At 46.3% G+C, this 23,212-nt stretch overlaps 2 protein-coding genes across 2 annotated transcripts in view; both read left to right on the forward strand.

The window, feature by feature from the left end:
• Nucleotides 1-12,093, forward strand: part of LOC127052415 (cytoplasmic dynein 1 heavy chain 1-like) — a 37,016-nt gene extending 24,923 nt beyond the window's left edge. The window contains 6 exon segments of the mRNA XM_050956012.1: nucleotides 1,115-1,323; nucleotides 2,239-2,392; nucleotides 4,978-5,120; nucleotides 10,564-10,732; nucleotides 11,314-11,441; nucleotides 11,965-12,093. Coding sequence (XP_050811969.1) covers nucleotides 1,115-1,323; nucleotides 2,239-2,392; nucleotides 4,978-5,120; nucleotides 10,564-10,732; nucleotides 11,314-11,441; nucleotides 11,965-12,093 — 932 coding nt within the window.
• Nucleotides 1-12,192, forward strand: part of DYNC1H1 (dynein cytoplasmic 1 heavy chain 1) — a 145,935-nt gene extending 133,743 nt beyond the window's left edge. The window contains exon 79 of the mRNA XM_050954074.1: nucleotides 12,126-12,192. The gene's annotated coding sequence lies outside the window, so the exon portion shown is untranslated. The remainder of the gene's footprint in view (nucleotides 1-12,125) is intronic.
• Nucleotides 12,193-23,212: the final 11,020 nt, after the last annotated feature.

Here is a 23,212-nt window from a genome sequence, read left to right on the forward strand (position 1 = left end):
TGGCTCACAGCTTGAGCCTCCTCTTAACAAAGACCCTTGTTTAAAAAACTTAACACCTCTGCCCTCAGGCTGCCTTCCGAACAGCCAGAAAGGAGAGAGAAGAGAAAAAACCTCGCTGGCTTTGGTTCTTAAAAACAATCCCCTCTAGCCTGCTTTCAAGCAGCTAGAAAGGAGGGAGAAAAAAAATTCTACTGGCTTTTGGTCCTAGAAATCCCAACGCTGTACACCATGTCAAGGTATTTTTCCCACTTTGAACTTTAGCATCCAAAAAGTGGGGACCTGCATGTACCCTTCTATGCTTAATTCCTAGCTTAGATCTGATAGCGCTGCCAACAGCCAAAATATAGTGTTTGGCACACTCTCTGTTCCCTCAAAACCTTCCCTGGGGAACCCAAGACCCAAACCCCTTAGGTCTTAAAACCAGGAGAAATAAACCATTCCCGCTCCTTTCCCCTCCCTGGGTTACCCTGAGAGACTACACTGATCCAAACTCCTTGGATCTTAAAACAGAGAGGAATTAATCTTCCCCCTCCCTTTTCCCCGCATCAGTCCCTGGTGAGTTCAGACCCAATCCCCTTGGGTCTTAAACAAGGCAAAAATCAATTAGGTTCTTAAAAAAGAAAGCATTTAATTAAAGAAAGAAAAAGTAAAAATTATCTCTGTAAAATCAGGATGGAAAATGTTTACAGGGTATTCAGCTCATATAGACTAGAGGGACTTCCCCACCCCAGTCTGAAATTCAAGTTACAACAAACAGAGGTAAAAATCCTTCCAGCAAAATACACATTCACAAGTTAAGAAAACAAACATAAGACTAATCCGCCTTTTCTAGCTAGTACTTACTATTTCAAAACATAAGAAACTGTTTCGGAAAGATTGGAGAAACCTGGGGTGCACGTCTGGTCCCTCTTAGCCCCAAGAGCGAACAACAAACAAAACAAACAGCACAAACAAAGACTTCCCTCCACAGAGATTTGAAAGTATCTTGTCCCCCCATTGGTCCTCTGGTCAGGTGTCAGCCAGGTTCACTGAGCTTCTTAACTCTTTACAAGTAAAAGAGATATTAATCCTTAACCATCTGTTTATGACAGCTTCCTTTTATTCTTTGGTTCAGGTATTGACATGATAAGTAAAATGCTGAAAATGCAGATGCTAGAGGATGAGGATGATCTAGCTTATGCAGAAACTGAGAAGGCAAGAACAGATTCAACTTCAGATGGGTGACCGTCCTGGATGAGAACACTGCACACCACAGCCTCCAATTGGTTCCATCTTATTCCACAAACTCTAAAACATCTTACACGAACAGTGGAAAATATTAAGGTGATTAAGATTTCCAAATACATATTTTGGTCTGTAGAAGAGTAAGGGTTATGCAGATGTGGGTATGGTATCCGACTCGATTGTAGCCTGAAAATGGTCTCTCTGGATCCAAGTACTATAGCAGACTTTGAAACAAGACATTGTTTCATTTTCTTTGCTGCAATTCAGTTTAAGAAATTGACAGAGTAACACTTCCATTTGCTTGGGAAGGTATCATGTAGGAGAGTGTATTTCTAGTCTCTTGCTTCCTAATCCAGGGGTGCTGTAAGTGCAGCATCATACACACCACATGTCTGATCACTAAAGTGAACTGAAGAGTGTATGTTGACTCAATGGTAGTATCACTGGTTGGTCCTCATTGGAAAGCCGGGCGGTAGCTAATACTGAGGCTTCTGCTAATTGTAAGTGGGGACTAATCAGGAAAGGGAGCCATAAAGCTCTGAGATCTAGTATGAGACAGGTTGTTTTACAATGAAGAGAGTTTATGGAAAGTCTGTTTCTTGGTTGTTGAATAATTCAGACGTGGATTATATATTAAACTTTTCTGTTTAGATCATGTTATGGACTTGAGCTCTGGACATAGATACAGAAAGGAATAGGAATTTGTAGTAATCAGGCCAACCTGCAGCAGGCAGCTTGCATATTATGGTTCCCTCCTGCAGTTGGTGTCAGTAGGGAATGAAGTTCTTGCTTCAGTTCCCTTAAACTACCGTCTGTGAGGCAGCTGCATCTTTGGGGTGGGTGGAGGAAATGACTGCATTGTAAAAAACACATTATGGTGAGGCCATAACAGTTGATGATGCACGTGGGATTTGGGCAGCCAACTAGTGTCCTTCAGTGTTGCAGTGCTACGGTTAGTTTTCCCACCAGAAGATGCTCATCTTGTTGTTTCCTCATTTTTCTTGCTTAAATAAGGATCCGTTGTTCCGATTCTTTGAGAGAGAGGTGAAAATGGGGGCCAAATTACTTCAGGATGTCCGTCAGGATCTTGCAGATGTGGTTCAGGTTTGTGAAGGCAAGAAGAAACAGACCAACTACTTGCGTACACTAATAAATGAATTGGTGAAAGGTATGTGACTTCAAACAGGCTTCTCTTTTTAGAATGCTTTGCCAGTAATTCCGTTACATCAGTTGATGTCATCTCATTTCCAGCACTGACCAGGTAAAAGAAACACGACTGTTCTTGCCTAATACAAAATTCTGAAAGTTTAAAATGATGAGATTGGGCCTGTGACATATATGAACTGCAGTACTGCCAACCTAAGCATTCAAATAGTATGAGATTCATTGGCTTAAAAATGGTGGTGGTTTGTTTTTTTCAAGTCAGACTAGGTTTTTTGCCTTTGGGGTTCGCTTGGATTGTGGTTTTTTAACCTTGTGCTGCAACTGTGGGAGCTAGAAACCATTAAAATGAAAGATGAAACTTTCATGTTACCATCCAGGAGCTGGAGATTTAAGTAAGACATCTACGTTGTGTGACTTGGAAAGGAATTGAGAGTTGGCAGCACTAAAACAGAGTGTTTCAAACTCAGCAAAATCTTACTTTTTGATACCAAACAGCCGGAGCCTGGTGTAATGGGTTTGGTCACAGAGGTCCACTTGGGACTGTCACCTGATGTGCTGGAATTACCTCTGAGCCTGTTTTCCCTGCCAGCTTGGGAATCCAGAACCCTGCCTTGTTGAGCCAGACATGCTAGCCTGCTGCAACACAGACCCAGGTCTGAACCACGTCACCCAAAGCTGCAGGCTTTAACCAAAAACTCCTCAGCAGGTCACCTCTCTCCAGTAAGCCAGACACCCAGTTCCCAATGGAATCCAACCCCCAAATAAATCCATTTTACTCTGTGTAAAGCTTATACAGGGTAAACTCATAAATTGTCTGCCCTTTATAACGCTAATAGAGATGCACAGCTGTTTGCTGTCCCAGGTATTAATCACTTACTCTGGGTTTAATAATAAACAAAAATGATTTTATTAAGAATAAAAAGTAGGATTTAAGTGATTTCAAGTAATTACAGACAGAACAAAGTAACTCACCAAGCAAAATAAAGCAAAACACATAAATCTAAGCCTAATACATTAAGAAACTGAATTCAGGTAAATGTCACCCTCAAAGACAATCGAATAAGCTTCTTTCACAGACTAGAATCCTTCTTAGGGCTGGTCTACACTACAGGGGAAAATCGATCTCAGATACGCAACTTCAGCTACGTGAATAAGGTCGCTGAAGTCAAAGTATCTAAGAACGAATTACTCACCGTCCTCACAGCACGGGATCGATGTCCGCCGCTCCCCATGTCGACTCCGCAACTCTGGGGTTCGTGGAGTTCAGGAATCGATATAAGCGTGTTCGGGGATCGATATATCGTGTCTAGATGAGACGCAATATATCGATCCCCGAGCAATCGATTGCTACCCACCAATATGGCGGGTAGTGAAGATGTAGCCTTAGTCTGGGCCTAATCTTTTCCTCTGGTACAGTTCTGGTTAGTTCCATCTCAGGTGGTACCTAGGGGATTTCTCATGACTGGCAGACCCTCTTCTTCTCCTCTACCCCCTTTTACAGCTTTGGCCCAAGGTGGGAATCTTTTCTCTCTCTCTGGGTCCCCACTCCTCCTTCTAAATGGAAAAGCATCAGGTATAAGATTCTTCCAGGGCTGGCCTGCACATCCCCAGAAAGGTTTGCAAGTAAACAGCCATTCACAACCAATAGTCCTAGTCAATGGGAGCCATCAAGATTCCAAGCCACTATTAATGGCCCACATTTTGCATAATTACAATAGGACTTCAGAATAATACTTCATATTTCTAGCTTCAGAGACCAGAATGATAGATACATAAAAATAGGATGAACACTCAGTAGATTATAAGCTTTGTATTAATACCTTAGAAGAGACTTTTTTTGCATAAAGCATATTCAAGTTACATTATATTCATACTCATAAGCATATTTCCATAAAGATATGGAGTGCAACATCATACCTGGTGTTATTGACTGTAAACCAACTTTAAGCACTCACTTGTAACAAAATGATCAGAGGAACTCCAGAAGTTACCCTGGCCTCATTTTCTGTGATCATACATTTGGCCGTATGATGAAAAGGGGACATGTTGTATCAATACAGTGGAATACGCTGACGATCGAGATACCAATTTAAGCAGAATTATTGTACAGTGAATTAATAAAATATTCCTTGCCTTGTGACCTGAGGATAAAGGTAGTGGTATCCTGCGCAGTAATGCCTTAAAATTGGAGTCTTTCATGTCGCAAAGGCTTAATTCTAAAATAAGCTGAGACGTATTTTACAACTTGATGTATATGCTAATGAATTTACTAATGAATGTCTTCCAAGATTTGTTAGTAAGTTGTAATTCAGACAGTAATTGCTGTTTAAATACTGACCTGCAGAACACATTTTAGAAAACTAGGTAGCTTTCCATAATGTCATGAAACTGTTTGTCTTTCACTTTGTTTACACTTGTACTCTCTGGTCCCAGTTAGGTTAGAACCCCATTGTGCTTGGTGGTGTAAAAAATCTGTTGTAAAACAGAGTAATAGCAAAGTGGCTGCCACTGAAAGGGTGAAATTGCATTTGAAAATCATGTGTAATCCAACTCATATCCGTACTCTTACCTTGGATACGTCTTCTCTAGGTATCCTGCCTCGTAGCTGGTCTCATTACACTGTACCTGCTGGCATGACTGTTATTCAGTGGATGTCTGACTTCAGTGAACGCATTAAACAACTACAGAATATTTCCCAGGCAGCTGCTTCTGGTGGAGCAAAAGAACTAAAGGTATCAATCTTGCATTGTATTGCCTTTTCTCATTAAAGGCTTTTCTGACATTCTGAGAAATCAGAGTTACACAAGTCTGCAACTGCTTATATCTAACTGTTAGTGTAAAAGTATGGAAAAGCTTTAGCGAAGAAGCTTATCAGAAATCTTACCTGGACACCCCCTGCCCTTCAAATGTGCTATTATGGTGTTCCTGAATGACTTCCTGTGTTTAAAAATTGCCATTTTCCAACCCTGGCTACAGATCATGCGCACAGCATAGTTGCTGCAATGGGAAAAAACAGCTAGGCTATGGCCACACTACAGCCAGGATCCACGCTCTGAGATCGATCCACTGGCAGTCGATTTAGTGGGTCTAGTGAAGACCCACCAAATTGATGACAGATCGCTCTCCAGTCAACCCTCTGTACTCTACCCCCGAGAAGAAGAGTAAGGTAAGTAAGTCGACAGAGTTTCTGCTGTCGACACCACAGGGTCTACACCGTGGGGGAACTGGACCTAAGGTATATCGACTCCAGCTACATTATTCACGTAGCTGGAGTTGCGTAGCATAGGTCAACTTACTGCAGTAGTGTAGACATAGCCTTACGTACTGTTCCGTAACTGTTGTTCTTCAAAATACAATGCAGCCATGTATTCCATGTAGGGGAGGGAGGGTGGGTGTGTCAAGAGCACCAAAGCAAATAATTTTTACTAGCAGTACACAAAGGGGCAGCACTCATACCCTGTGACCCTAGCCTCTACTGTGGCTATATAAGGTTGGTGCACCCCCCACATCCCCAACCTCCCTCGTTTCCTTTGCACCAAATGTCAAGAGTACAGACTCCGATGCAGAGAGTGAGTTGTGGAATACACATCTGCATCACATCCAGAAGAATAGAAACAGTTACTTACCTGTACTGTAATTTCTTCAAGTAGATGCAGCCATGAATTTCATGTAGGTGACTCTCAAGCAGTATTTGCAGGAGGTGGGGCTTGGAGTATGTTTAAACAAGGAGTGCAGGATTACCTTCTCAAAGTTTTCATCTGATTTGGATTTACATTAGTGGCATAGTGGTTTTAAACATATGTACAGAGGATCCAGTAGCAGCCCTACAAATTCCTAGTATAGGAGCATCACTTGGAAATGTCATCACCATTGCCTGGGCCCTTTGAGGAGGCGCAGTCTGAGCTGCTTAATATGCTGTCATGATATAGGAAGTTATCTACCTTGAGATCATCTGTGAAGAGACTGCTTGCCCCTTTGTTTGGTTTGCATATGAAACAGATGAGACAAAACTAAATGTTTCCTTGCTTTATCTGTAAAAGGCTAAACATTGCCTGATATCCAACATGTGAAGGTGCTGCTCATCTGGGGTTGAATTTGGCTCAGGGCAGAACACTGATAGACATGTAATTTGTTTCAAGTAAAACTGAGAAACCACTTTAGAAAAAAATGTATGGTGTGACTGCAGGGTTACTTTGTTTTTAGAAAATTGTGTCAGGATGCTCTGCCATCAGAGCTTGCAGTTCACACACGCGCCTAGCAGATGATGATGCCACAAGGAAAGGAGCTTTCTGACAAAAAGGGAGAAAGAAAGAGGTCAGGGTGAAGAGGAAGAGATATGGGAGGCCAAACCAATAACCTGAGGACATCAGAGAATTGATATTGTCTCTGCCACATTGGAGCCATGAGAATGAGCTTGGCAGGATCCAGTTTCAGCTTGAGAATAACCTCCAGGAGGATTGGAATTTGAAGTAAAAGCATACAGAAGTGCATCAATTGTGGGCCTGGACTGAGACCCACACTTTCAAGAGCAAAATAGATGGCATTTCTTGTCTGTCTTGAAGAACAGGTCAGAATTCCCAAACTGCAAAGAGGTACTGCAGGATACTGGGCTTTTTAGACCACTTGTAATTCAAGGAGAAATTTTCTACTGAGGGGATCTGCCAGGTAATTCTAGATCGCAAGTAAATGACAGGCCACAGCGATTGTTTTTGTTCATGCAACACTGCCAGAGTCTGATCACCTTCTGACACAGCACACTGGAGTATGCACCCCCTGTCTGTTCACATAATACATCATGGTGATATTAAGGATGTGCATGCTGAGTCTCTGTCTGACAGGCACTGTAGATGGCACAAGGTTCCAGGACACTGATTTTCAGAGAAGCTTCTGACCACAGGCCTAGAACTTTCTGTGAACTCAGGTATGCTCCCCAGCCTATAAAGGAGGCATCAGTGACAGTAGACCTGGTTGATGGGGACCGGGCAAAGGGAACGCTCTGGCATATGTTCCCTAAACAGTTGTCCATCATAAGGAGTTCGGATAGGCAGAGGAAGTCAGACCAGTTTGTCCAACAGATGATGGTTCAGATGATAGACCAACGTCAGCCATATTTAAAGAGGACAAAGTTGTAACCTGACATATTGGACTATCTGTGTTCATGCAGCAACATGGCCTAGCAACCTCAGGCATACTTAGGCAGTGGCTGAGGGTTGAGACTGAAGTTCCCGACATAGGTGGTGAATAATGCAAAATCAGTTGGTAGGCAGAAATGCTCTGAAACTCCGTCTAGCAGGGCCACAATGAACTCACCACTTAGAGCTGGAATCAATGTTGACTTCCCATTGGTTAGGCGGAGACCTAGACTATTAAATAAGCCTAGTGTGAACTGAACATGAGGACTTCTTCTCTGGACTTGCCTCTCTGTACCAATCATCCAGATGCAGGAAGATATGAAATCCCCTTTTCCTGAGGGATGCTGTCACCACAATCATGCAGTTGGTAAAAACCCAGTGAGTGGAAGATAGAGCAAAAGGGAACATAGTGTACTGATAGCATCCCAACATGGGGGAGGCACCAGTACCAAAGAGGAATTGGGAATTGGCACTGGTGGTATAAAGTGAGACACAATCCTACACGGTACCAGAAGAGGTGCCAGCACTGAGGTCAAGAGCAGTACTGAAGTTGACAACAGGATCGATTTTGTCAGGGCAATGACTGTACTAAAGGGCGCACGACCATTGGGGAGGGGCCTTTGGGGCCAGGCCTGGCATCTGCCTCAATTCCACAGTCTGGGGCATGGGCAGTGCAAGCTGCACTGCCAATAAACCCAGCGGGTCTGCAACCCAGCTAGAAGATGCCAAGGTCACCACTGAGAATGAAGCATTAAAAGCTACAGCACCAGAAAAATTCCTGAACTAGTGGAGTGTCAGGGACTGAGAGGCAAAGCAGGTCTGATGCTGCCTGATATGCTACTAGCACGGAGACAGTCTGCTCCGGTCCTGACGTTATTGGTACAGGACTCAACGAACACCCCCTGGCCAGAATCTGAGTCAATGGTACGGACTCCTGCTGCTCTCAGCATGGTACCAGGGAGCAGTTAGAACAGTGGTTCTCAAACTTTTGTATTGGTGACCCCTTTTATACAGCACGCCTGAGTGGGACCCCCCTCTTATACATTAAAAACACTTTTTTATATTTAACACTATTATAAATGCTGGAGGCAATGCGGGGCTTGGGGTGGCACTGACAGCTCACGACCCTCCCCAAGTAATAACCTTGCAACCCCCTGAAGGGTCATGACCCCCAGTTTGAGAACCCCTGGGTTAGACGGACCTGTTCCATTCTGCATGCCAGGAGTACGATGCCAGTTAGCACTCATCTTAAAAGATGAGGAAGTCTCTCCCTGAGCCCTGGAGTGTAATTCCTCTTCCTCTTGAGTGAAACACCAGAGTCTGAACATGAAGCACAGTTACTTACTAGTTACAAAGGTGACCGCCAGTCAGCGACGTACTATCACCTAGGCTGACAAACCTGCAGGGGTGGGAAATTTATAGCAGCAGCATTTTTGTAATGCCGCGATTCTACCACTCAGCGCGCCTACTGAAACCACCAATGACGGTGCAACACCATTTAGTAAACATACTCGCAAGAATCCAAAACATCGTTAATATGACCGGAAGGAAGAAATTAAGCAGTTCTCAGTTTTGGATCCACGCACGGTCCCACGCTGTAAGCGAAATCGCACTAAACAGATGCACGTTCAAGCGAGGGTCCGCTGTACTTGTAATTTCATTTATAATAAAACTTGTAAATGTTCAATTATTTTAATGATATTTTAGATTCATTTTAGTTCAAAGGAATTTGTGGAAAAAAAACAAAAACAAAAAACCTAAAACAAGTTCATATGGGGCTGGGGTGCGGCAATTATTTCCGGGCCTAGGGGCAGCAAAAGCATTAATCCGCCACTGCCACAAATCAGACAAGGGCCTCAGCACTGAAGTGGGCCTCAAAGCCTGCTCCAGAAAGTGCTGCTTCCACCGTAAGTCTCTCACCACTTGAATCCTTTTGTTTAAAAATAAAAAAATAAAAAAAACCCAAAAAACGGTACAAATGGAGCACCATTCCGTAATGTGTCCCTCACTGAGACATAACAAACACTTGTGTGTGTGTGAGGGTGTCCCCCCTCATGACAGATGGGGCTTGAACCCTGGTGAAGGCATCTCACAGGGCAGCCTGCTATTCGAACACTATATTGACACTAAACAAAATCTGAACTACTGTTATCTAGAACAGGGGTTCTCAAACATCATTGCACCGTGACTCCCTTCTGACAGCAAAAATTACTTCACGCCCCCAAGAGGGGAACCAAATCCTGAGCCCCATTGCCCTGGGCAGGAGGGCCAAAGCTGAAGCTCAAGGGCTTCAACCCCAGACACAGGGCTGTAACCTGAGCCCCGACGCCCAGGGCTGAAGCCCTTGGGCTTTGGCTTCAGCCCGGGGCCCCAGCAAGTTTAAGCCAGCCCTGGCGACCCCATTCAAAGGGAGTCATGACCCACTTTGGGATCCTGACCCATAGTTTGAGAACCACTGATCTAGAAGAAAACAGAGACTAAAATGTGAGGTGAGAACAACACTCGGAGATCCGATTCAAGCCAAGGGCAGTGAGAAGGAACTGAGGAGGGTCAGGGCAGTGCTGCCTTTAAATACCCAGGGGAGGAGTCCCAAGGCATGAGCACAGCCTCTATAGGTACTGCTAGGCAAAGTTCTCCAGCTTTGGTGCACTGTGCACGTGCATGGAATACCCTACATGTACTCAAAGCCGACAATACCTTATAGCACAGCCTTGTGGGAAATGTTGACACATTTGGAAATTTGTATTTCTAATTCTACTTCTATATGTGCAATAGAATGACATACAAATATTGAACTCTTCTGAAACTAATTCTTTCCTATAAAAGAGACTTTAGGATTCATAAAATGTTTTTCTACATGTGTATTTTATTGGGAGACTATCCCTTTGAGGGTAAATCTTCATGTGAGGAAACATGCCGTATGTAGTTTGCAAGATGGTCCATATTTTAGTGCAACTCCTTGTTTAAATAGATATTGAATGTAGCTAAGTGCCATTGCAGTAGATAGTATAGAAATTTCTAAAACATACAACTCTTTTCACAGAACATCCATGTGTGCCTGGGTGGCTTGTTTGTACCCGAGGCTTATATTACTGCTATAAGACAATATGTGGCTCAAGCAAACAGCTGGTCCCTGGAAGAACTTTGTCTAGAAGTCAAAGTTACAACTACTCAGAATGCAGTCCTGGATGCTTGCAGTTTTGGAGTCACAGGTTAGCTGATGTGCTTTTTACAAGGTGGAAGGGAAGGAAATAAGTGCTATTAGCCCTTAAAACTGGGAATTTTTCTTCTATAAAAGTGCTGCTATGGACCATATCAAATACATAACATCAAGGGGAGTTAACAAGCACAGTGAAAGTTTGATTACAGTTACACTAGAAGTAGCACTGAAAGTTAAATAACATAGAATCCCCCATAGAAATTAAAAACATGTTAATGGAAAACTTTGCTATGCTAGTGCGTAGTGGTTGAGAATTCTTTGAATGAACATTGGCAGTAGTAGTGCAATATGGATAAATGCAAATAACTAACAATCAATATGTTACGAGTAGCGCTCTAGTGGCTTTTTTTATTCCTCTAATAGCCTTCACTGTTACGTTTTCTGGAGTATTTTTTCATCTGTATAAATTAGGTCTCCCATTTTCACAGTAGGTCTAAATATCAATGACCACACTTTAGATGGGTGAATCTACCACTGAACTTGAAAATGGAGTGGAAAAGGAAGCTTCCTTTAAATGTGTATATTCTTCCCTTTCAGGAAAGACCTCACATTTTCATACTTCTTAACTCATAGGTTTGAAGCTTCAGGGAGCTACATGCAGTAACAATAAACTGTCCCTTTCAAATGCTATATCAACAATATTGCCCATAACGCAGCTTCGCTGGATCAAGCAGACAAATACAGATAAAAAGGCTAATGTGGTAAGTAATGTGTTTTGTCATTCTGTGACTCCTTTCAGTAGTGGCTCATCAGCTTTAAATTCTACTTTCTGGTGCCCTAGAATAAAAATGAGAAAATACCTGCTTCCATTTCATCACTCTTGCATTTTGCGGTACCACAGATGTTCTTTTCCAATATGAGTTTTTGGCCTGGGGGTTACAATCCCTAGGAGTCATGCACACAGATCCACTATTGCTATCACCCTCTTTCTTTGTGGCTAGCTGAAGGTATCAAGAAATTTAAACTCATGTAGCATTGGGGCCTTAGAAGTTTGAGCAACACCTTAGAAATGTACTATAAAAAGTAAACTTTAGCCTGGCAGGCTGGGAGTTCTGTCTTAGGAGTACAGTTGATCTTGGTTGTGGGAGGATGGGCAGAGTCCAATATGGAATGTCTCTATTCATAATTTCCAGTGGTGGGGACCTTTGCTGTCTTCCTTTTGACTTTTATCTTGCATTCAGCTATCTTAGACGTTTATTAAAATGTGGATAACTTCTTTTCCAGGTTACATTACCAGTTTATCTGAACTTCACCCGTGCTGATCTGATCTTCACTGTTGACTTTGAAATAGCCACCAAAGAAGATCCTTGCAGTTTCTGTGAACGTGGTGTTGCAGTCCTTTGCACAGAGTAACAGAACAGTGTTTTCTAACTGGTAAATAGTAGTGAAATTCAGTGTCTTTAATCTAGTCTACATTGTTAGTTTTAACCTCCAAGGCATGGTTAAGTTGTCAGAAAGATTGGTGTAAAGTTGATTTGATAGAGGCTGGTGTACTTGAAAGGTGATACTGATGATGAGGAAGAATTGGATGTGGTTTTTAGATGGCTGTAGTTACATGTGGCAATGTTTGGTGGTTCTTACTACATTAAATAAATTCTATAGCATGATTTGTGGTTCTTTATTTCATTTCTAAAAGCATTGTTCTTGCCATGACTTGCTCTAAAGAATTACTTCCATTAATGCTTTTAAATGTTCAGGGAATGGAGAATGATGGTGAAACATTACTCAGGTCTTCAATAATGAATGATGCTAACTTACTAAGAAACCAGTTTTACCATTTGTGGCACGTAACTTGCAGATCTCCTGTATAAATCGCCTGTAACCAGAAACAAGAATGCAAAAGCCAAAATTAATTCAGTGGAACAAGATGAAATTGAGCAAACATTGGTTTTCAAAAGGAAGGCAAGGGAGATGTCATGCCAATATTACTCTTACAGAAGAGCAGTGAACTGCACACATTGCTTAATCTACATGGAATAGATATGAACCACCTGCATACTTACGTGAGAACTACCCTGTACACTGAACGCTAACTTTCAGAACAGTTTCATCACCTCCAGTGATGCAGTAACCAGCACAATGGATATGTGTGAGGAAGTAACTTTCCATTAATATCAATATGCCTGCAGACACTTGAATTTAGATCCATTTGGGATTTTTTTTTTGAATGGGGTATTCTTTCCACCTCTGAGAGTAGCATCATTGACATAAGCTAATAGCTCTACCACACTTACGGCAAATACCTTGAGGTGTCTCTCTTCTGATTGCCTATGCTAAAGATAGCGGTTTTATTCTGTTCATTCCTTAAAGGGACACTTAAAGCTGGCAGACCCAAAAATCTGACCTACCCAACCAAATAGCTTTTGGTTACACAGTAGTTGCTAATATTTTAAACTCTGCTGCTCTCAAAATACAGCTTTACTAGATTTTTACTTGTTTGGCTCCTTTATCTCCAGACATTTCTAGGGCAGCAAAACAGCCTGCAATTTCCGAATACTGTCTCATTTGATTGATGTTCCGCATGCACAGAATCTGGCATTCCCTGCCTCTAAGGAGCTTTTTGTGGGATGTGAGTTCTGAACATGGATATTGCCTCTCACATTCTTTCCAGAGAAGTGCATGACTACTTGTGCCTCAAAAGCTTACTAGAAGGCCCCTAAATCTTCTAAAAGCTTCATCAAATTAGATTGGTATTTGGACTGCAGAATGTTGCCACATGGAATATCAGTCTAAACTTCCTGTGGTGGTCAGGTAATTTTAATTACTAATGCAAATTTTGTTATGCATTTGATATTCAAGAGCTTTGCTGTTCTGTGTTCCCATTTGGCATTTGAGATCTCTGAACTCCTGTACACAGGGAAACAAAGGTCTTAGATGGGCTGATCGTGTGGCTGTAAGAACTCCATGAGCCATGCTTACACAGAGGTACATACGCAGGAGTGTACTTGTGGGGGAGGGGGAGAAGCACAACCTGTGCTGTATTGGGAAACTGTAGCTCTTAGACTGATGGCACCACATGGCTTGTGAGTCTGTGGCAACAGTACAAGAAGCCTGTCATTGACCAGCAGCCTGATCCTTGGTGGGGCGGTGTCTTCCATTGGGAGGACAGGTAGTATCCGCTTCTGGTAGAGGCTCACTAAGATTCTTATGTGAGGACCTCTGAGCCCTGCTGCCTTGAGGGAGGAATGAAGAAAGTGGCAACTTTCTCCAGAATGCCAGACTTAGAACAAATTACAGGGGGATGACTGAGCTGAAACTTTTTAAAGCAGTGCTCATCAACTGAATCATAAAAGATTCTAGAGCTCCAATGAAAAAAAGGCTTACAGAGAGGTTCTGTAGGTAGTCTCTCAGCTTCCATTCAAATAGCTGAGTTGTGCATTCACACCTGCCATGATATAGACCCCTAAACTACATGTGAAAGATGCTTGTATACTTAAACCGATCCTTGCTGCAAGCTAAATGCAGGCCTTGTATAGATAACTAATGAATTTCAGACCACTTGACAGTATATTAAAGGCTATCCACAAATTAGTTCTAAAGAGTATTACCCTGCATTTTCACAGGCTGATTAAATATGGATCTTAAACTGTTTTGAAGAGCTCTAACCTTATGTATGGGTAAAGATGGACCAACATGTATTTTATACAGTCTGACCAATCTTTATCTTCTACATGGATACTATATATAGTTCAATTTTTACCACATCTATGTTATGATTACAGTTGGTATATTGCAGATGTTTTTTATCTTAGTTTAGAGTGTGGAGAAAAGACGGTTACTCACCTTTGTAACTGTTGTTCTTCGAGATGTGTTGCTCATATTCATTCCAGTTAGGTGTGTGCGCTGCGCGTGCACGTTCGTCGGAAAACTTTTTACCCTAGCAACTCCAGTGGGCCAGCAGGTCGCCCCCTAGAGTGGCGCCGCCATGGCGCTCGATATATACCCCTGCCGGCCCACCCGCTCCTCAGTTCCTTCTTGCCGGCTACTCTGACAGTGGGGAAGGAGGGCGGGTGTGGAATGGATATGAGCAACACATCTCGAAGAACAACAGTTACAAAGGTGAGTAACCGTCGTTTCTTCTTCGAGTGATTGCTCATATCCATTCCAGTTAGGTGAATCCCAAGCCTTACGTAGGCGGTGGGGTCGGAGTGAGAGGTCGCGGCATGGAGCACTGCAGAGCCGAAGGCCGCGTCCTCTCTGGACTGCTGGACCAGGGCGTAATGGGAAGTGAAGGTGTGGACGGAGGACCAGGTCGCCGCCCTACAGATCTCCTGGATGGGCACACAGGCGAGGAAAGCCATCGATGATGCTTGTGCCCTGGTGGAGTGCGCAGTCACATGGCCCGTAGGGGTGTAAGCCAAGTCATAACAGGTCCTGATACAGGATATTACCCACGAGGATATCCTCTGTGAGGAAATGGGAAGCCCCTTGACTCGGTCCGCTATTGCCACGAAGAGCTGGGGGGATTTACGGAACGGTTTGGTCCTTTCCACATAAAACGCGAGTGCCCGACGGACATCAAGCGAGTGGAGCTGTTGCTCCCTGCGGGACGAATGGGGCTTTGGGAAAAAGACGGGGAGGAAGATCTCCTGGTTGATGTGAAAGGCTGAGACCACCTTGGGGAGAAAGGCAGGGTGCGGTCTCAGCTGCACTTTGTCTTTATGGAAGACCGTATACGGGGGATCTACCGTGAGGGCCCGGAGCTCTGACACCCGTCTGGCTGAGGTGATGGCCACCAGGAAAGCAATCTTCCAGGAGAGAGAGAGCAGGGAGCAAGTCGCTAACGGCTCAAATGGAGGGCCCATGAGCCGAGTCAGAACCAGGTTAAGATCCCAGGTAAGGGCAGGGGGTGGAACCTGGGGGTAGAGGCATTCCAGTCCCTTCAGGAATCTAGTCACCATAGGGTGAGAGAAAACCAAACGGCTATCTCCTCCCGGATGAAAGGTGGAGATAGCCGCCAGGTGAACCCGAAGGGATGATATCGCCAGGCCCTGCTGCTTTAGGGACCAGATGTAATCCAGAATATTGGCGATAGAAATCTCCATAGGGAGGAAACCCCTTTCCGTGCACCAACAGGAGAAACGCTTCCACTTGGCCGAGTACGTCGCCCTAGTGGAGGGTTTCCTGCTGCCCAGGAGTACTTGACATACCGGGGTAGTGCATCGTAGTTCCGACCTGGTCAGCCACGCAGGAGCCACGCCGTGAGTGCAGAGACTGGAGGTCCGGGTGATGGAGCCTGCCGTGGTCCGGGGTGATCAGGTCCAGGTGAAGGGGCAGGGGGACTGGGTCGACTAGAGACAGATCCAGCAACATCGGATACCAATGTTGCCTGGGCCACGCTGGAGCTATCAATCAAGCGTGCCCTGTCCCTGCGCACCTTCAGAAGGACCTTGTGGACCAGCGGGATCGGAGGGAACGCATAGAGCAGGTGAGTCGTCCACGGGATAAGGAAGGCATCCGCTACCGACCCTGGCTCCCGGCCTTGAAAGGAGCAGAATGTCTGGTATTTCCTGTTCCCTCTGGACGCGAAGAGGTCCATCTGGGGACAACCCCACCTCTGGAAGAGTGAGAGGGCGACGTCCAGGTGAAGGGAACATTCGTGCGAAAGGAAGGATCTACTCAGACGGTCTGCCAGCATGTTCCGTACTCCGGGGAGAAAGGAAGCCATGAGGTGAATGGAGCGGGCTATACAAAAGTCCCAGAGCTGCATAGCCTCCTGACATAGGGGAGAGGATCTCGTGCCACCCTGCTTGTTGATATAGTACATGGTCGTCGTGTTGTCGGTGAATACCGAGACACAGCAACCTTGAAGCTGATGGGAGAACGCTTGACAAGCAAGACGGACTGCTCTCAACTCCCGTATGTTGATATGGAGGGCCACTTCCTGAGGGGACCATTGGCCCTGCGTCCTCAGGGTTCCGAGGTGGGCCCCCCCAGCCCAGGTCCAAGTCATCCGTTGTTAGGGATACCGAAGGTTGGGGCGGATGAAACGGGAGCCCCGCACACACTACGGACTGGTCTAGCCGCCACCTGAGGGAATCCAACACCTCCTGGGGGACGGTGATAACCGCGTCCAGCAGATGTCTGGCCGGACGGTACTGCGTAATGAGCCAAGACTGGAGAGGCCTCATGCGAAGCCGCGCATAACCCGTCACAAATGTGCAGGCCACCATGTGGCCTAAGAGGGTTAGGCATGTCCTTATAGAGGTCAAGGGGGCCGCCTGTAGGCGCCGAATGATGGCCGACAGCGACTGGAACCTGGGCAGCGGCAGAAGGGCCCTGGCCAAGGTGGAGTCCAGAATGGCCCCGATGAACTCTATCCTCTGCGTGGGGAGCAGAGTGGACTTATCCGCGCTGATGATGAGGCCCAAGGTTCGGAAGAGCCCACTGATCCTGTGGACGTGGTTGCGGACCTGCAACTCTGATGCCCCTTGAATCAGCCAGTTGTAAAGGTAGGGGAATACGTGAATGCAACTGCGCCGGAGATGTGCGACGACGACTGCCATGCACTTTGTGAATAGCCTCGGGGCCGTGGAGAGGCCAAACGGGAGGACCGCAAATTGATAATGATGGCGGTCGACCACGAACCGAAGGAAGCGTCTGTGTCGCGGAAAAATGGCTATGTGAAAATAAGCGTCCTGCATGTCGAGGGCGGCGTACCAGTCTCCAGGATCCAGAGATGGGATAATGGTCCCCAGGGATACCATGCAGAATTTCAACTTCACCATATGCTTGTTGAGTTCTCGCAGGTCGAGGATAGGTCTGAGGCCTCCCTTGGCCTTGGGGATCAGAAAGTATCGAGAATAAAACCCCTTGCCCTTCTCGTTCTCTGGAACCGCCTCTATGGCTCCTTTGCTGAGGAGCGACCGCACCTCCTGAAGGAGGAATTGCTCGTGAGAGGGGTCCCTGAAGAGGGATGAGGGTGGGGGGCGGGAGATAAACTGCAGACGGTATCCCGTTTGCACAGTGCGCAAGACCCAACGGTCGGAAGTTATTTGGGTCCACGCCAGGAGGAACAATGAAAGATGGTTGGAAAACGGGGGGGAAGGATCCGTGGGGGAAACTGGTACAGCGTCCTCGGGCGCACCTTCAAAACGAAGGTTTGGGGCCAGGTGGGGCTTTGGAGGAGCCCTGGTTCTGCCCCCCCGGTTGCCCGACTGTCTGCGCCTGCCATTCCTGCCACAGCGCCTATTGAAGTCCTGCCGCTGGCGGTATTGGGGATACGGCTGGCGCTGCTGTTGTTGTTGCGGCCAGAAGGGTCTGTGCTGTGTCCCGGGCGTGTGCATCCCTACGGAGCGCATGATGACCCGATTGTCCTTTAGGCTTTTCAGGCCCTGACCTTCGAATGGGAGGTCCTGGATGGTGTATTGGAGCTCCGGCGGAAGGCCAGAAACCTGAAGCCAGGAGATGCGGCGCATTGTAACCCCTGAAGCCAGAGTTCTAGCGGCCGAGTCTGCTGCATCCAAGGATGCCTGCAGTGAAGTTCTTGCGACCTTCTTGCCTTCATCAAAAATTGCCGCGAATTCTTGACGCACATCCTGAGGCAACAACTCCTTAAACTTATCTGCTGCCACCCAGGAGTTATAGGCGTAGCGGCTAAGGAGGGCCTGCTGGTTGGAGACCCTCAGTTGGAGGGCGCCCGCTGAATAGACCTTCCGGCCTAGCAGGTCCATACGCCTCGCCTCCTTGGACTTGGGTGCTGGAGCCTGTTGCCCGTGATGCTCCCTCTTGTTTACCGACTGCACGACGAGGGAGCACGGTGTCGGGTGCACATGGAGGTACTCATAACCTCTGGAGGGTGCCATGTATTTGCGCTCCACCCCGAGTGCAGCAGGAGGGATGGAGGCCGGTGACTGCCAGATGGTATTCGCATTGGCCTGAATAGTCCTGATAAAAGGAAGGGCAACTCTGGTGGGAGCATCTGCTGAGAGAATGCTCACCACAGGATCTTCAATTTCGGAGACCTCCTCAGCCTGCAAGTTTAAGTTCTGTGCTACATGCCTGAGGAGGTCCTGGTGCGCCCTGAGGTCGAGTGGGGGAGGGCTGAACGATGATGTGCCCGCCACTGCCTCGTTGGGGGAGGGCTGAACGATGATGAGACCCCCGGTAGGACAGTGTCCACGGGAGGCTCCATCTGAACCAGCGCCTCTGACTCCGGAGGGAGCTCAGGGTCCTGCTGGTTGGACCGGTCTTCCCCCGCCGGAGAGGGGGGAGGGCGAGATAGCGAAGCCTCTAGCACCCTGCGCTCAGACATCACAGGCTGAGGTGGAATTTGTTGAGGGCCCTGGGCTTGATGGTATGCCCAGGGTGTCCAGAAACCCCACTGCTGCGGTCCCTGATCCTGCGGAGGAGGGTCCTGAAAGAGGGCCGCGGGTCTGTCTGCGTCTAGCGCGTACATGTCTGTCTGCGACGAGACAGACGGCTGCCTGGAAGGCCATGGAGAGGCCGAACGCAGCTGGTAGGGCTCCCTCGGTCTCGACGCCGAGGATCTTCTCGGTGCCGGGGACCGGTAGCGGGAATCATACCGGTGCCGGGATCGGGACCGGGACCTGCCTCCGACGCGGTGCCAAGAGGTCGACCGGGACCTGCCTCCGACACGGTGCCGGGAGGTCGACCGGGGTGCTGATCGCCGACGGGAACGGCTCCTAGAGTCTCGGTGCCGGTAGCGGCGACTCGATCCAGACCGGTACCGGGAGTAGCAGGACTGTCTGGAGGATGACCGGCGCCGCGAGTGCGACCGGTACCGCCGAGGGGAGCGGTGCCGGGACTGCGAGCGGTGCCTGGAGCGAGAACGTCCACGGTGTCAGGCCCTCAAAGGCGATCGGTGCCGGCTGGGTGAGTCCGGAGACGGAACTCGCATCGTCGCCGGCTTGCCTCTGGATACAACCGGTACCGGGAGTTGAGGCTGGATAGGCTCCGTAAGAGCAATTAGGTCCCGTGCCGAAGCGAAAGTCTCTGGCGTCGAAGGGACCAATAGCTCAACCCCAGATCTTACAGGGGAGCTAGGAGGGACCGGACTCGACGGACCTCCAGGGCCCGGAGTTGACGGAATCCCTGCTGGTGGTGCCGCGGCCGAGGTAGCCGCCGGGCGCTCCGCTCGAGCCTGCACGGATGGAGTCGCAGGCTTTGAGGGTCTTGTCTCAGGTCCTGGTGCCGGGGAAGGTTGGTGCCGGGGCGTCTTTCCGGTGCCGGGGCGGTCCGGTGCCGGCGCAGAGGCGGTGCTCTGTGTTGAGGTCACAGGATTAAGTGCCGCTTCCATTAGGAGAGTCCTTAACCTCTGGTCCCTCTCCTTTTTTGTCCTAGGCTTAAAAGCCTTGCAAATGCGGCACTTGTCCGAAATGTGCGATTCCCCCAGGCACTTTAGGCAGGCGTCATGGGGATCGCTGGTCGGCATTGGCTTTTTACAAGCCGAGCATTGCTTGAACCCCGGCGAACCAGGCATGGGCCCGGTGCCGGGAAGGGCTACAGCCCAAACCTGCTAATAAGACTATGCAACTATATTAGAATCAACAATAACTAACTACACTTTTACAACTATTTACAACTAACTACCTATGAGAACAGTAAAACGAAGGAGAGCTAGGGATGTGGAGGACAGCTATGCCGCGCTCCACGGTTCCAACGACCGACACGGCAGTAAGAAGGAACTGAGGAGCGGGTGGGCCGGCAGGGGTATATATCGAGCGCCATGACGGCGCCACTCTGGGGGGCGACCTGCTGGCCCACTGGAGTTGCTAGGGTAAAAAGTTTTCCGACGAACGTGCATGCACGGTGCGCACACCTAACTGGAATAGATATGAGCAATCACTCGAAGAAGAACAAGTGTCTACCCTAAAAACCACCCTGCTAACCACTACTATTTGTTTTTAGCAGTCTCAGCAGGAAAGCCGAATCTCACTGAACATGCAGACAGTATTTATGACCCCTCATCACTGGTCATCCTACAAGACAGGCCTGAGGCATAGTGGGGGCAATGCAGGGAAGCTTGTTCTCTTTCTGCCAACCAAGGTCAAATACAAATAAAACACACACAACTTTTTCTAAAGTGGGTTGTAGTTTTGAAATCTGTCCAAAGGAAATAGCCCGTAAACCTAGATTATTGAAATAGGTTTGGAGCCTTGGAACGAACCGCGTACACAAGACAGGAGTAAGGAACTGGTTGCATGGGTTGATTTAAGTCATTTTTACAAAGGTCATTTGTGTGTTTAAGAAAGCATGCCTGAAGAGGGCAAATATTAAGAATAATTATTTAGGGTAGTGCTAGAGGCAGTGAAATGGAAAATAATTTAAACTGTGAGGAAAAGCTTCCACCCTGAAATATATATAGTCTCATGCAGTTGCTGAAGTAAATCAAAGGGTGGGGGAAGTTAAGCCTTCTGACACTATTATAGATACGAAATGCAGGAGAGATGGAAGGAGATTGGGTTACTTCCCTGCCCTGATTGATACAGCTGGGCTTGCAGGTGTCTAATGACCCTGAAAGTGAGAACCATAAATCTTTTTTTACTCACTGTTATCTATGTTTCATGCACTTCTACTAACATTTACAACAAAAATAATCATCAGGAAAAAGCTGAGATGTTTAATGCCAGCACTATTGGCCTCCTGAGCCCATTCCTATTCTACAGGGCGGGATAGGGGCTCTGAATTTTTTCTGTTTAACATGAGGCTAGGATTTGGTAAAGCTAGACGCTGATCTATGCTATGAAGCATTTTAAGCTTAAATAATGTTTACCACACACTTTGTGGGGGTTTCAGACATTATGCCCCAGCTTTGGACTTGGGCAGGTTGAAGGACTGGACCATGAGGTCCAGATTTCAACAGTGTTCACTGTCTCCAGTATCAGCTTACTACCAGTTGTAGAAATAAATCCCAGTGAGATAGAGCATAGAAAGTCTTTTTCCACCTCTAATTTGTCTGAGATGAAATCTAGAGAGCAAAGTTAACTGTGTCCAAAAAGTTTTTACAGAAGAATTGAAAACATCAAGGAATTTAGGAAAAAAATTGATGTATCCCTGACTAAAGAACAGGGCTTATGCTGCTATGGAGTTACTCTATAGCTGTAGTGGGAGGCACTAGCCTCGTGCTAGTTTAGTGTAGGCTTTGGGCTACTGAATCAGTTGTAAAATAATTAATTGTTGGTGTTTCCAAACAAAGCTCCAGTGTGGTGCATACAGCCTAATCGTCACTGTTTTATAGTTACACTGCCATTGATTATAATGCCAAGGAAGAAAAACAAGCAAAAGCATTTTTATTCCCAGCAAATTTCAGCATAGCAGAATAGTCATCCTCCAGCACATCAAAGTAACTTAGTTTTCCTTAAGCACAAGAGTTTACTAAAAGAAACTAAACCTTCATTCTCTCGCTTCCATTCTGAACTTGAACAGAAAAATGAAATGATTTTACATTGTAGCCACTCATTAAATTTTAAGTATTCTTCCCCCTCTTCCACTATGAAAATCCATACTAGCAACATACATGCTCTAGCAGACGAGTGAGTCTTTGGAGGATTTTAAGTAAGGTGTAACTTTCATGAACTTAAGACACAAAGGTTTTAAGTGATGATATTCAGTAGAACACTTGCTGTAGATTTTGTGTTTCACTTGCCCCACTTCTCATGTCCACCTTGAAAAAATACAGTTTAAGAGCGAGCAGTAAAGTTCAGGCTTGGTTTAAAGTAGTTTATTTCAATTGTAATAAAACACAGGTTATATACTAGGATAGTAGATTTGAAAAGAAGTTTAAACAAACATCTCTGTGGCTCTGGGTGGAGGCGCAACAAAATACCTTTCTCTCACTCTTCCTGCTAAGAGGCACATCCCAGACATCTACATTTGTGCAGTAGCAGACAGTTTTACTAGTGCTGAGCAAAGGGGTTCATGAAGCCCTTCTCCTTCTCTAGATTACTCCAAAAAAATCTACCCCATACCATATGGCGGGGAAGGCAAAAAGAGGTAGCCCTGTTTAATTAAATTTGTTCATTCTCTGGCTCCTGATCATTCTGTTTAGCAGCTGGGTTTGAGAAAGAAAAATCACTCAAAGGAAGAATAAAAACCCCTCATTGTAGAAAAACTTCAACTGTTGGTATTTACGTTATAAACCCACATTCCAGCACACTGCATGCTAGAGCCAGTTAGAAAAACAGGTTCTGTTCAGTTCATTGTCAACACTGAATAAAAGAGAAAGTCAGTTGTTTGACCCTGCAAAATGAAAGTTGATGAGCATTATCTACTCCCACAAACTTCAGCTGTGTGTGGTTGAGTTATTTTGGCAGGTATCCAAGGCTGAACCTGCAAGTGACCATTCACAATAGGAACAAAGCAGCTGCAGGAAGCCGGCACAGGCCTCACTGAAGATGGTGCAGTCTCTGAAGATGAGACAGTATGATGAGTGCTACTTACGCTGTACCAACACTACTTCAGTTTAGTTATTGTGATGCTATGCATTTCTCCAACTACCCTTTCATGAAAA

Source organism: Gopherus flavomarginatus, chromosome 5 (genome assembly GCF_025201925.1).
Source record: "Gopherus flavomarginatus isolate rGopFla2 chromosome 5, rGopFla2.mat.asm, whole genome shotgun sequence".
In the NCBI taxonomy this organism is placed as follows: domain Eukaryota; kingdom Metazoa; phylum Chordata; order Testudines; family Testudinidae; genus Gopherus; species Gopherus flavomarginatus.